Source organism: Haemaphysalis longicornis, unplaced genomic scaffold (assembly GCF_048455015.1).
Source record: "Haemaphysalis longicornis isolate Haplotype H1 unplaced genomic scaffold, Haemaphysalis longicornis Haplotype H1 scaffold_3, whole genome shotgun sequence".
NCBI classification, from domain to species: domain Eukaryota; kingdom Metazoa; phylum Arthropoda; class Arachnida; order Ixodida; family Ixodidae; genus Haemaphysalis; species Haemaphysalis longicornis.
The window spans coordinates 5532745-5546203 of NW_027526335.1; the positions used below are offsets into that span (position 1 = coordinate 5532745).

The window sequence follows — 13459 nt, forward strand, 5'->3', positions numbered from 1 at the left end:
GCCAGTCGCAGTTTCGGTTTCAGTGAGTGCCGCGAAACGATGGATTTTATGGATTTTGTGTCAACAAAGCTGACCACGTGACCGTCGAAGGGATATCACAGAGCAGAGCCGCCGTAGCACTGCCGAATCCGCATAGACAGCAGTTTCTGCGAATGCCCCCACGTACTGATCTCGTGAGGCGCTTAATTAAAAAGCGACCGTGGATGTGACGCAGGCGCTGCGAGTGCAAATGCTACCGTGGCTAAAGAACGACGCGCGACGCTCGAGACGGTGGGTGGCAAGACGCGCGCTGGGAGCAGCCGGCCGGTCTGCCTACAGGTCCGCCTACAGATGTGTTCGGCTTAGCACTGCGGCGGATATTCGAGTGCCGCTCTCGTAAGCGGTGCAGATGACAATTTTTAATGCAACCCGCCATCGCATCATTAACTCCTTTCTCATGTAAGCCACCATGGTCGGGACTTGGGGACAATTTCGTGCAGCGGTAACAAGCTATCACTCGAGCTACCTGCGCCGGCCTGGGCAACTTCGCGGCCGTGGCCGCCGCCTGCACAGCGACCGTGCGGTTAGCTCAGTGGGCTTTTCGTGCCTCAGGTGCGTTTTCGCATCCAATGGAAATAAACAGTAATAGAAACAGAGTGCCTGGAATCGCTGTAGAACTTTGGTAGCGGCCAGCTGCCCCATGAGCTGACGAAATCACGGTGCCTCCGCCGCCAACGATCGGGTCGTTTGTTCTCGAGAGCAGAAGCTCCGCCCTCCAGCCCTCCTATTGGAGCGGCGAGCCGGGCGAGCCGGCGAAAAACGCCGGCAGTGCGGAAGCGGCAAACACAAACTCGTGACGTGTTTGGATGTTGTTTATTTACACGATATCCTCGGGATGTCGAATGCGCGTGGTCCTCTGCTGGCTGCTCGGTTGCGTTTCGCACACTTTAAAATTGATTTTAAATATGTTCTAGGCTGTATTCGCCGCTGATATTTTGCAGATGATGTATATGTGTTCCCACCAATCTATCTCCGAAGTTATCTCGCCTTCAAAATTTTGTGTCAGTGCCCCTTTAAATTTCCCGCCAGCCCAACGCGTACGTCATCTGTAGCATGTCCTTGGAAATAGCGAAGCAGAAAGCATACCATAGTCATTTGTTTTACTATCACAGCCGGTTGACAAAGCTGGGCTGGGATTCTCCAAGAAATATGCCAAGAAACAAGTATTGCCTAAGATCACATTCTGAGATGCATTTCTCTTTCACATTATCAGGCTTTTCAGGTATCCATGAAGAAGAAATATTATAGAATACGAATTTTGAAAAATTAGCAGTAGTATCCTAGGGTAGACACATTTCTCCTGCACATAAAGGTGCATTTCAAGGAGGCAGATGCAGTGGTAAAAACATTCAGTATGTAGTCGTGAAAATATCAGATGCTGAAGTATTTTTTTTTTAACAAATTGTGTTCTGCAAGGAGTGTGGTGTCAACAAAGCTTATGCATTGCAAGCCATATGTAAGTCAAATTGCTGACACTGGGAACTTCTCAAGAAAAACCATTGCTAATGTGTTCAGACTCATTTACATAATGGTGCTTATTTACTTAATATGTTCAATACCCAAAGCTTTAACATTGAAGCATCGTGGCAGGAAAGATGGGTGGCCAACTTTGCATCTGCACATTAAGCTTTCCAGGACACGGAAGGCTGTAACATTCTATGCAGACTAGAGTGGGAGGATTCTATGTAGCATAAGCACAGCCCTGGCTATAGCTGCACATGAAATTGGAACACAAACGAGTCGCAAGCCTGTACTGAAGGTACTTAACAACATCCAAACTCTCACTTCCTCCTAGCCTCCCATCGGGCCTAGTCGAACTATGTAGCGGTGTGCGCAGACAAGTTCCAAGTGGGTATGAGTATTGTGCTAGGTTTTTGTGTGCGCATTAAACTGATTCACATCACATTGTATTGCCATGCCATGGCCATATGAATAAACATCTTTCTCAGGTATTGTTAGAAGGTTTCAGGGACAAGAAAGGAATTGCAATCTGCTCCAAGTGGCACACCGGCGTCGCAAGGCTGGTGTGTGACACACATCTGGCCCAATTGCACCACACTGCACTCTTGTCAGAAGTGTTCTTGCCTTCGTAAGTCGCCTGTTCCTCGCGAGTGCTGCCACTGCTCGTATTAGGTTTCCGACATGTTCAAACGGGGGATCGTAGCCGTGATTGCTGGTGGTGACCGTGGGATGGTGGCTGGAGTAATGACCCACAGAAAGGGGCCATGCAGGCAAAACACGTTTGGTTCATTCAAAAGATTGCCTCGTTAGAATCGTTCTGACACCACCTTTAACGCACACTTCGCTGAAGTACGCTCTATAATTAGGATAAAATGGAATGGCCATGTGACCCACTAGCTCATTTCCCTTTACAGAACCTATGATGTCATATGTGGCAGCTGGGTTCGGTTCCCGGCCGCGGCGGCCGCTTTTCTGATGGAGGCGAAAAGCAAAAACGCCCGTGTGTACGAGATTTCGGCGCACGTTAAAGATCCCCAGGTGGTCAAAATTAATCCGGAGCCCTCCACTACGGCGCGCCTCATCGCCTGCGTTGCGTCGGCGCGTTAACCCCTACAATCAATCAAAATCATATGTGGCAGCTCTGCGATTGGCTGAGGCTGGCAAAAGGAGGCGCAAATTAGTCTGAGCTTATAAGCTTGCCGAACGAGCTATTTGCGGTTAAATTTAGGGCACATTCTTTTTATGGCAGTAAGAATGGTTGAGTAAACAGTGTAAGTTACAACAGTACATGTAAACATAGAAGTACCAATGCGTAATGCTGTTGGTACTGCGCGTACTATGCTTGTTTTAGCTGCACAGCACTGGGGCGCTTTGGGGTTGTCTCGGATGACACTGGCCGAATGGTGTAAGAGACGGTGTTTCACGGGACCATATTTGTCGAGCAAACACTGTTTCACGAAACGATTATTTTCTACCTCAACAGAAACAAGCCAGGTACAAATATGGTCAAAAACAAAGAAAAGGCAGAAAACAGTTCTTCGTGGTTAGTGGTGCCATCTAGGTTGACTAACGGTAAACAAGGCTCCGCAATCGGCTGCAGAGCAGTCCCTGTGATGTCATTGCAGACTTCGCGAAAACACACGATTTGGCGGGAGAATCAAAATTTTGACTTGAATTGATTAATTTCTCAGTGAATGAGGCATTGTTTGCTTCTGGACAAGCACTGGGGGTACTATAAAACACAAAATTTTTCGAATAAAACAAACTTGTATTTCGTCTGCACGGCCCCTTCAATGTACTGCTAGAGGACTTACAATGGTGCCCTTGCAGACAGTGCATACGGCCTGTACTTGGGCAGTGGTAAAACATTGCACTTGGATACACGCATTCATTGTTTCTTGCGATGAGCAAAGAAATACAGTAAAACCCCATTATGACGAAGTTGAAGAGGGAGTTGTAATTACTTTGTTACAAAGATTACTTCACTATAGCCAATGGTCATTTCTACCGAAAATTTAGATGCAGGGGAGTATGTACTCGCCATCACAACTCACAGCAGCCCGCTAAAACAAGCGAAAATCTTTGCTAAATTTTTGCCGCGTCTTCTCGGGCGAATGATGGCTTTTTCAGCTGCAGCCACGATTTTGAGTCCGTCCTCGCCGCCACGAGCGCCAAAGAAGCGGTGCAGCAGATCTGCTGCATCGCGGTAGAGTGGCTGGAGGAACATCCAGGCACCCTCCGGGAGCCATTTTAGTGAGGTGCAGTTGGCGGTGCCTAGTTAGCGTCAGTTTTGAATTACCGCATTCGTGATGCGACGTAAACCGTCGTGCGCCACAAGAAATTGTCCTGACGGGTACCAAAATGGTCCCAACATGCTAGTTGTGGAAGAAAAAGGTTCGTTATACTCATTGCGAGGAAATTTTAACTTCATTAAAACGACTTCCTATGGGCGTCTGTGGTAATTTCAATGGAAATTACGATTGCTTCGTTATATCCATTAGTTTGTTATATCTTGCTTCGCTATAACAAGGTTTTACTGTGCTTTCAAATTTAGCATACTTGCTTTACAGTATTAGGAACTGTTTTAGTGCAGTTACAGTTGAAAACTCATTGCATACAGATTTGCTATGCACAGATGCACATAACCACTGAAAAGAGCGATCATAAAACATCGATAAGACCTAGTGGCTTCAGAGAACCATGTTCCCCTATACGAAGGATTATGTCAAATCCCTGGCAAAGTGTCAGCAGAAAGCAAGAGTTACTGCTGTAGAGATGATTTGATCAGATCAGTTTTTTTATTCTTGTTCTTTGGGCAGGCTTGTAAGAAATTACGCTTTTTCTCATTTCTGTGGGACATTCTGGCCGGGACCAGCTTCCCAGACTGCAGCAGGTGAACTTCTGTAAATTGGGGTCAGCTGTGATCAAGGAATTAGGGTTATACGTTGTACATGTGCCACAAACAAAAGGTGTCTTGGAAACGACATGCACGTGCTACGTTACTAACCCGCTGTATGTCTTGTTGCGAACGCAGCCTTGGTGCTAAGATCCCACCGGCCGCTACTACAAAGAGCCCGCCACCGAAAGGCAACAAGGAAGATGTGAGTACAGGCTGTGCACTGTTCCTCCACACCTAGCTGGGACGATTCAAAGGAGCAGTGCATGGCTACCCACGCATTGCTCTCACCTGTGAGGTGCGGGTGATCAAGCAACAACCGTCCCCCTATTCACTAAGTCACGTGTATGGTGGTGGTGCCTTCGTCTGATAAGCACGTTACCGATGCGCATTCGACACTACATCAGCAGACTCTCAAGCACATAAAAATGTTCATGCCGCAGTATGAACAGACTCCCTGAACGTTTCCATATATCAAGCCAGTTCTTGTATACTGTCCCACCGTTTAACTCTTTCGTGACTGCGGGAAAATTGACCAATTTTTAGGGGCCCAAAAAAACATTTTTTTTTATGATAAAAAAAATTGGCTAGGCACTAATTACAGGAACACAAAATGCAGATTATTTAACAGCCTTTCCGATAACACCAGTTTTTTCGATGTTTTTATATATCATAGTTGTGAAAAAACATCAAAATCAAAATTTTCGTCAAGTTGTCGAAAAAAATGATAAAAAAGGAGTTGTGTATAACAAACCACGGGTAGTAGAAAAAAATTAGAATGTACATTTTGTAGGGAAACATTTCAAAAACTCGCCCTAGAAAAAATGTCGAATTGCACGGAACAGTTTGTCAGATATAAAAAAATGTTAGCATGCGCGGTGCTCGGGTCATGCGGTGAAGCCCAACCTCCAATTCAAAATGTGCAATTTCGGGTGGTTCCCTGGAAGAAATCTGGCGGTTTGACATTATCAGAGGCACCAATTTGCTCCCCCTTAATGTAAAAACATTTTGTCAATGACTGACTTTGCATTTGCAGCCAGCACAATATTTGGGACAAGCACGCGATGGGGAAAAACATGCATGAAGTAGAAAACGGAACTCCATGGTTGATGCTTTTTGATGTTCATGGTCAGTTATCTCTCAAAACATGAAGTTGAGCTTTATTATCATCTTCTGGCTCGCAATTGTAGCCTTGCTTGCAGGAATGAGGTGCGATGCGCTAGAGTCGTGCCCTGCAAACTTTGGCCGAGTAGCTGTTGCGCGATAAAAAAGATCAGCACAACGAGCCTCCTCCATTGCAGCGCCACCTAACACCTCTGAAATGAAATAGTACAAAAACTTATCGGAGACTCCGTCCGAATAGGCAGTTCAACTAAGAAGCTACACTAGACCCGCGGAGATACCCTCGTTTGGAAACGAAACTGGAAGGCGAACAGCTGGCAGTGTGTAAGGCCGGTTTGAAGCGCTGTCCTCGTCGGAACAGATATCTGGCGACTGGGTGTGATATTTTGACTTGCATCTGAAGTTCTTATCACAGAAATCTGGTTAGGGTTCGGTGAAATCATGAGCCGCATGCTTTGTTCAAGGATCAGTCGTGGATGCTCAAGGCGCCATGGCATGTAGCCTTAAAGTTTGGTACCAGTGTAGTAGTGCTAAATATGAATTTTTCGATGCAGAAGCAAAACCGAAACTGTTGTAAACTGCTCGCTCGCGAATGGTCCTGGTGTAAGTAGAACTACCACACAACTTAGAACAACGTGCGCAAAGGCAATAAAATTGCCTAAAATCATAAAGTAGCTTTGCAAACAGGCAGTGCTTGACATTTTCAGCTGATTTCTGGGATTATTACTGTCAGAGTGCAAACCTGACGATTGAAAATCGTTTGCTGGTTTACCATTCATGCCCTGATAACAAAAAACAAACTCTGATGCAGAGTAATTATGAGTGGCATGTATGCTTCGTTGGCAGCACTGATGCGCGATGACCACACCCCTTTTCCACACCCAGGTGATTCAAACATGTTTTAAAAAATCACGTTTTTGTTGCAAAAATGAAAACAAAACTGATTTTGAAAGGCCATTTTCTGAAACAGCTTTACTTGTTCGAGCACTGCCTGGAATGCTATGAAAAGGCGCTCCCAAAGTATCGCTCAAATTGAACAATTTTGAATGGGCGCAGTCGCAAAAGAGTTAATCTCTGTGTTACTTTGCAGGTTTTTTTCGTTGTAGACTATTTGCTCCATGAAGCTTTCATCCTCTCTCTTTTTCTCTCCCCAAACTCAAAGCCATGGGTTCGCAGTCTTTAATTTGCGAGTTGGATTTTTGCACGTGCGTACAAACATGCTGTGAACAGTCAAGACGAGCTGGGATTAAAAGAAACTGTGGTGCCGCGGGAAGCAGTGGCAGCCCTGGCCAAGTTGCAAGTTGAGAAATTGCCCATTTGTTGTGTGCTACCTGGAGAGAAGGGTGGATTACTAGTGCGGGTGGGGTGGGTAGTAACGTGTGAGGAGTTAGTTACTCAAGAGAGCTCCCTTGTTAATCTTGCTAAATATCCAGAACAACCCCAAGTCGTCAACCGGCTCTCCACACACATCACTGCTCCAGGTTGAGTGGATCAGGAATAAGTTGCTGCTTTGTTGCTTCGTTTGATGATATAATTATGATGGCTGGTCGAGTAGCTTGGGAAAAAAAGAGGGCAAAGGGGACAATGATTCGATTTCATAGTTTATACTCTTGAGGTTGTCTCGTAAGTATATATGCCTAGCATTATTATTTCAATTGCATTCCAGCATTGCGGGAAAAGGGAAGAGGCAAATGAACTTGGAAACCTTTCATGTGTTTACAATGCACTCGTTCAATTCTGCATTTTAATGCTGCAATTGGCGCGGTTTGTAATCTTGAGCACACAAACCACTGTTTCCAGGAGGAAGTGACCATGGAGGAACCGTTGTCGTCTGAAGAACCAGAACCAGAAAGTGAAGAGAGTGAAGTTGGTGAGGGACAGCTTTTGTGCCAACTCTCCTCCTTTTGTTTTCATGTTGAAGCGGTATATGGTTAAGGTCCCAACTAAACTGGCATCCATTGGCAGAGCCACGTAGAATAAGAATTTTCCTCTCTAGAGCTAGTGTAAATTTCTCTGTAGCTCTCCATCTAATGCATCGTACTGAAATTGTGCCTAGACAACTCTATCGTTATGCCCAGTTTCACTGGTAATAATTAGTTCATAGTGACGTTGTGAACACTGCACAATCTCCGTCCATTGTCAGTACATGGCTGTCTATGGAGGGAGTAAGGGTACAGAAAATGGCTTTAGCAATTGTTTTATCCAAACTTTACATGAGGATTAGCTGCTAAGACAACAGTAGATAACTTGGTGTAGTTATCCACCAGTACAATTCCTTGCCATATTCGCAGTAGTGGAAGGACTCTAAATTTTTTGCTTCTTTAATGAATTCTTTTTTTTTCATCTCTGCCTGTTTTGAATGTTCATTTTCATTTTGGTGTTGGAACAAGAAGCAGCTTAAAAAAATAGGTGCCAATTTGTGGCTGTACTACCCTCCTTCCAGAACTGGACAACTCTGGGGTAGTTGAGCCTGACAATGACGATCCTTTGCCGCAGGGGGATGCCAGTGTTGAGGTGAGTGTGCGCTTTAACCCTGCATTGAAGGGACCCTGCAACACTCTTTGAGCAGCGCAAGTAAATCTACCTGACATTTAGATTACGCTGCCAGGAATACCTGAGCCAAATATTACGCGTGCACGTAAAGCGGTGAGTGCGCAAATCGCTGTGAAAGATGCGGAAAAACCAACAGCACTCTCCTCAGTTTTCCTCACCTGGCACGGCCTAAACAACTTCATTGCGGCCATGGCTTTCCGAGTGGCTGTCGCTGGTCAACTTTGTGGCTCATTTCTCGCATTTCCTGTGTTGATCCACCGTCGTCGGCGCTGTGCACCTATCTTTTCTATGCCTGAACCTTTACGCACAGTTTTGGTGTTTCTTTTGTGTTTTGAGTGCGCGCAGGGTTTGAGTGACAAACTCAACACTGGCCTTTCAACAAGACCACTCGACAACAAAATGCCCTACCGGCCTGAGCACGCACTTGCGAACAGGCAGCCATGCCTGCTTTTTTGTGACACCATACCGGAAATGGATCCCTTCACGTTGCGGAGAGAATTCCCCGCCCTGTGATATATTGAAGGCCGCCGAAGAGAACGCCGCAAGCCACCCCTTTCTCTGGGAGAGAGCGCGCAGCTTTTGTCGCGTTGTCTGCGGTAGAGTTGAGACGGAACAATTATGCGCAATTTCTCGTGGCGCTTAGTTTCAGTGGTAGTGAACAATGGATGTCCATAATTCTTGCGGGGAGAGATTGCTGGGACGATAGACCCCCAAAAAATTGTGAGTGGTCGACGGTGAGTGCTGCAGGGTCCCTCTACAGTAACTTCATCTTTTTTCACTCATTTTGTGCGACCAAACAAGTGCTTATTTGGCCTTGATTTTGTAAAAGAGTCCCTGTTGTTTTGCAGTTGTTAGCTTGCCACGTTCCTAAAATGTGACATTTACATGCTGAAATGTTTTTTTCATGCAGCAGCACAGCTGGCATGTCACTCGCGTGAAGAGGCTCCTTTTTACGCCCTGATACCAAAATCTGGTTTCAGTGACAGTTCACCTGTTTTTTGAGGCTCATTGGGGTGTCACCCTTGCCCCTTCTTGTGGTCAAAGAACTGGTGCAGTGCGAATTCATACGTGGCACAAATGCAGGCAGTTCATTGACTGATGAGCAAGGGCAGTGTGAGAGTTGGTGAGCTGAAAAGTGTTAAAGGGCTTTTGTTTCTGGAGCAGAACAGTGGTAGCTGTTGTTGCTAGAGCAGGCAAGTTCCCAAAACATCGCTCACCGCCGAGAGATGCCGAGCCGCAAGTATGCTACAGTCAAACCCGGTTATAGCGAACTGCAATATGCGCCACGATTAGTTCGATGGATCCAATAGTTCGATGTAGCCGAACCCGCCTATAACAAGTTTATTGTTACGAGTTCACAATACGCGAGAACCCCTCCCCCCTGCCATCCCCGCATGCAGAAACGAACAAAATAAAGTATGGCATTACCATACACAAAACAATCCATTTATTGCAAATAATAAAGCTACTTCCCGCCTTAAGGGGGCAGACTGGTCTTAGAGCTATATTTTTTATTTACCAACCAATTTTAATGAAACTGCCCTGCGTTATAGAGTTTTTTGTGCTGATTTCAAATCTCCTATTAGATTTTTTGTAAGCTGATTATATTTTGAGTTAATTAATGATTAATTGCCATTATTTTGGGACACAGTTACAAAATAACCACTCCATGCAGAATGGCAATTACCACATGGCTAGGCAGACAAATGACTAAATAATACAACATAGGAAGAACTTTTTTGATTTAGCTATTTTTGGTCGTTTTACAACACAGGGAACTTCGCTTCTCCCGCGCTCTGCCAGAAATGGCTCGCAGGTGGTGCCAATTGAACACAATAATAATTTTCCAAAGCCTCCATTTAAAAAAATTGTTTCCTATATTGTATTCTCCACACATTTTGGTATCAGAAGCAAAAAGAATTAAAGTTGTACCTGCTCTGGGTGCCAAGATATCTGAGGATGAAATGCTAGCTTTGCATTGCAAGAAAAGCGCCGTTTCACCATCGAATTCTGCGCTAACTGAGCTGTAGAGTGCACTTTAAAATGCTATTATAATATAACAACAACAAAATATGATGCCTTTTAATGAGGAAATTTACAGACTGTTAGAAAAATGGCCGTGGAGGCCAAAAATTCCATTTTTGAGAAAACACTTTTTTTGACCGTTTTTCGGCCCCAAAGACCCAACTGCCCCCTTAACTGCCTCTTTCCAAAAAAAAGCAAGTTTTTTGTTTTCCTTTTCGTTTTGGCAGTGTCAAATAGCACAGCATTCTTTACACGTAACATGGTTTGCACCAGTTCGAGTCCGTGACCTTCAATATCAAAGAAATATTGGCGAAGGACATCGACTGCCGAAAGCACTTCATTAAGCATCGGACGGCTTTCACTCGCGACATCCTCTGTCTCCTTGGTGCTTTTCAGCAGCATTACGACGGTGCTGCTAACAGTGTCCGTGTCTGAGGGGTTCACAGTGATGGCAACGTCGTCGTCGACACTCAGGAAATTTTAGAAGGACACTCCTTTCGGCACAGTGTCGAGAACGTTGGCGAGCTCTTCCCACAGTTCACCGATGCTGCTGTCTTGGTCCGGACTCACTGACTTGGGCGGGTTCCGTCGTGAGTCCCGCGCGTTGGAAACATTTATGGAAAGTGTCGGGCGTCATGCCGCTCCATACGAGGCGCAGTGTCTCAGTCGCCGCTCCGAAACCATGCATTTTGGCGGCCATTCTAGGCACGCCGAGTTCGATATATCAGATGTGAACTTCGTTGTAAGGAATACGTTTCGCGTGTATTTTCGTAACTGATTTGTTTTTGTTTGATATATAGCATAATTGACTGTATTGCGTATTGCAGACGGCAACACCGAAAATTGCTTGCTAACCCTTTGACGAGGCACATCAGGCTTGTAAAGGGCAGAGCTGCATGGGGCGCATTGCCCACCAAAGTGGGCATTACTTTTAGCTGCTGAGCATCGTGTTGTGGATTTGATTCTGGGGCTGTTTTTTGTGACGGCGGAATGCGGAAGAACGAAACTGCTCGGGTGTGTAAGGTTCTGGTTAGCATTAAGCCGGGTTCGTCCTCAGCCCCATATTTTTTGGTGAAGAATGAGTTCAATATAAGGTCCACTTCAGAAGTGGTGCTTACCAACGGTTCTCACCATATTGTGTTTCAGGTCTCTGAGGAAAATATGGACAAGAGCAGTGAAAAGAGGGGCCAAGCAATGGAAGCTCAAAGTGAAGGTGGGATTGAATTTTGTGAGCAGGCATGCATGCAGGCAGGGTGTGAAATTGTTTTTTGGCTCCTGTCAACCTACTTTTTTTCTTTTTTCTCTCTCTTTGTTTTGATCTGCAAATTAAACATTAAAAAATTTCGATTCAGCGGGCATTATTAAACAATGTCGAAGCAGACATGGCTTTAAACCTTGTGGCCAATTAAAAATATACATTTCGATTCAGCTGGCAACAGCTTTTGGGCAGTGTCACAATGGCGAAGGCATCCCAAAATTGGGTTTTATTGCCTGCGTCATGTAGTGGTAGCGTGGTGGACATGCGGCGAGCACCTTAGTGTAGACGACAAAGAGCTGAAGGCAAAACTTGACTGTTTTACTGCATGGCGAAAGATGAAAAGCGATGATACAGGAAGACCACCCTTCCGGGCAAGCTTACAGCATGACCCGAACAGAGCAGCACTCTCAACGAGGGCCGAAGCGGTCTTGCATCGCCCACTGAAAACACTGAATTTATACACAGAAGCGCCAATGGTTTTTGCCGCTTCCTCAGTATTTTGCACACAATCGACAGTAAAGACGCACAAGAACACTATGCCCTTTCTCGGGTTCGTGAGTCTGAGGTCTGAGAGGGGGGAAGAGGAGATCTCTGCGAATGGAGTCTGCTCGCAGGTTCAAGTCTCTGCATGCCCCCGCTTGTCCCGGATTTTGCAACTGCCACGGATGTGAGTCACCGTAGCAAGCGCCCATGTGGTACAAACGCTCCTGCTTGTCGTAGCCTGTTTGAGGAGGGTGGCTTTACCACAAAGCACACGAAGCTTCCCCAAACTACATAAAACTTGCAGCACGCACGTACGGTGTAGTGGCGCGCTGAATCGTAACAGGAGCTATTGGGCACACGCATGTAAAATTGGCTGGACTCGTTCTCTGGTCTTGTGTCGTTGGAGCAGAGCTTGGTGTTGAGTCCTTGTTACGTCACTTTGGGTCAAGCTTCCCTACATAGCTGTGTGACCATTTGCAGTGGTGTGATTTCAGTCTGATACTTGGTGTCCTTCGCAGGCAAGCTTGACGACGCCTTGAAGCTCTGGACTGAAGCCATCGAACTCAATCCAACGAGCGCAGTCCTATTCTCCAAGCGAGCTTAGTAAGGGCTTATTTCCTTCTCTCCCCAAATTTGTGATTGCAATGGCTGCAGGCCCATTGCGTACTGTATTTACTTGAAACGACTTTCGCGGGATTTGAAAGCTTACACTGCCTTTCTCGTGCTTGTGAAGTGAAAGTTTAGCACTGAAGCTTTTTCTCGGATGTTCGCACTGGAGTGGCTTTTTTGCGGGCCGTGAATGTGCAGTGTCGCGTGCTTATTTTGTATTGAAAGAAAGATGAGGCGTTGTCGATATTTGTGGGATCAAGGGAAGTCGTGCATCTCCCCGCCCTTCAGTGTCCTCCTGAAGCTGGAGAAGCCAAATGCGGCCATGCGGGATGCGAACAAGGCCTTGGAGCTGAACCCTGATCAGGCGTTGGCCTACAAGATTCGGGGCCGGGCGCACAGGTGGGTTTCAGGACGCGTCTGCTCTCCTCTTTTGTGGCACCCTTCTGCATTCACGTCTTGAAGGCAGAACAACGCTCCACCGAGTAAATCGAGGATTAGTTTTTCGTCTCGTATTTCATTTTCGTGCAGATTAGATTCGTCCTGAGGCATAAGCGAACAGCCTGCAGTGTTAAAGAACAAACGTTTCGAGGTTTTAAAATATCAACTTTGTGTTACCCCCCGTATTCTGAAGATTATTCTTTATGATTAAAAAAAAAAAAACTTGGGCTAATTACTGTTAGATAAGTGTGTAAGATACGTTGATATGTGTGCAACACAGACGAATCACAGTAGCACATGTATTGCAAAAGCAGTGGACAAGTAGCATAGGAGCGTTTTACGTGTAAAGTTCAGGTTTATTCCATTCATTCTATGAGAAAATTTAGCTTGGAAAGGGTTATGAACATAAAGACAGCTCCTGGCGCCGTTCGAAAATCACTTTTGTCGTCATAATAGGGGTCACAAAGGGTGTTAGTGTTTCCGCTCGTTCCAGCCTTAAAAAATAATAGGTGTGGGGGCTTTACCTGGGAAAGGGACAGCGCAGAATTTGATGAGGCAAGGTAATTTTTTCAGAA

The 13459-nt window shown here is 45.7% G+C and overlaps 1 protein-coding gene across 7 annotated transcripts in view; it reads left to right on the top strand.

Annotated features, from left to right (window-relative positions):
* The window catches only part of LOC144173888 (hsc70-interacting protein-like), a 43272-nt gene that overhangs the window by 1746 nt on the left and 28067 nt on the right, over positions 1–13459 (top strand). For all 7 annotated transcript variants that reach the window (XM_077702195.1, XM_077702193.1, XM_077702192.1 and 4 more), the window contains 6 exons: positions 4535–4601; positions 7319–7388; positions 7962–8032; positions 11243–11309; positions 12356–12440; positions 12735–12845. In XM_077702195.1, coding sequence (XP_077558321.1) covers positions 4535–4601; positions 7319–7388; positions 7962–8032; positions 11243–11309; positions 12356–12440; positions 12735–12845 — 471 coding nt within the window. The remainder of the gene's footprint in view (positions 1–4534; positions 4602–7318; positions 7389–7961; positions 8033–11242; positions 11310–12355; positions 12441–12734; positions 12846–13459) is intronic.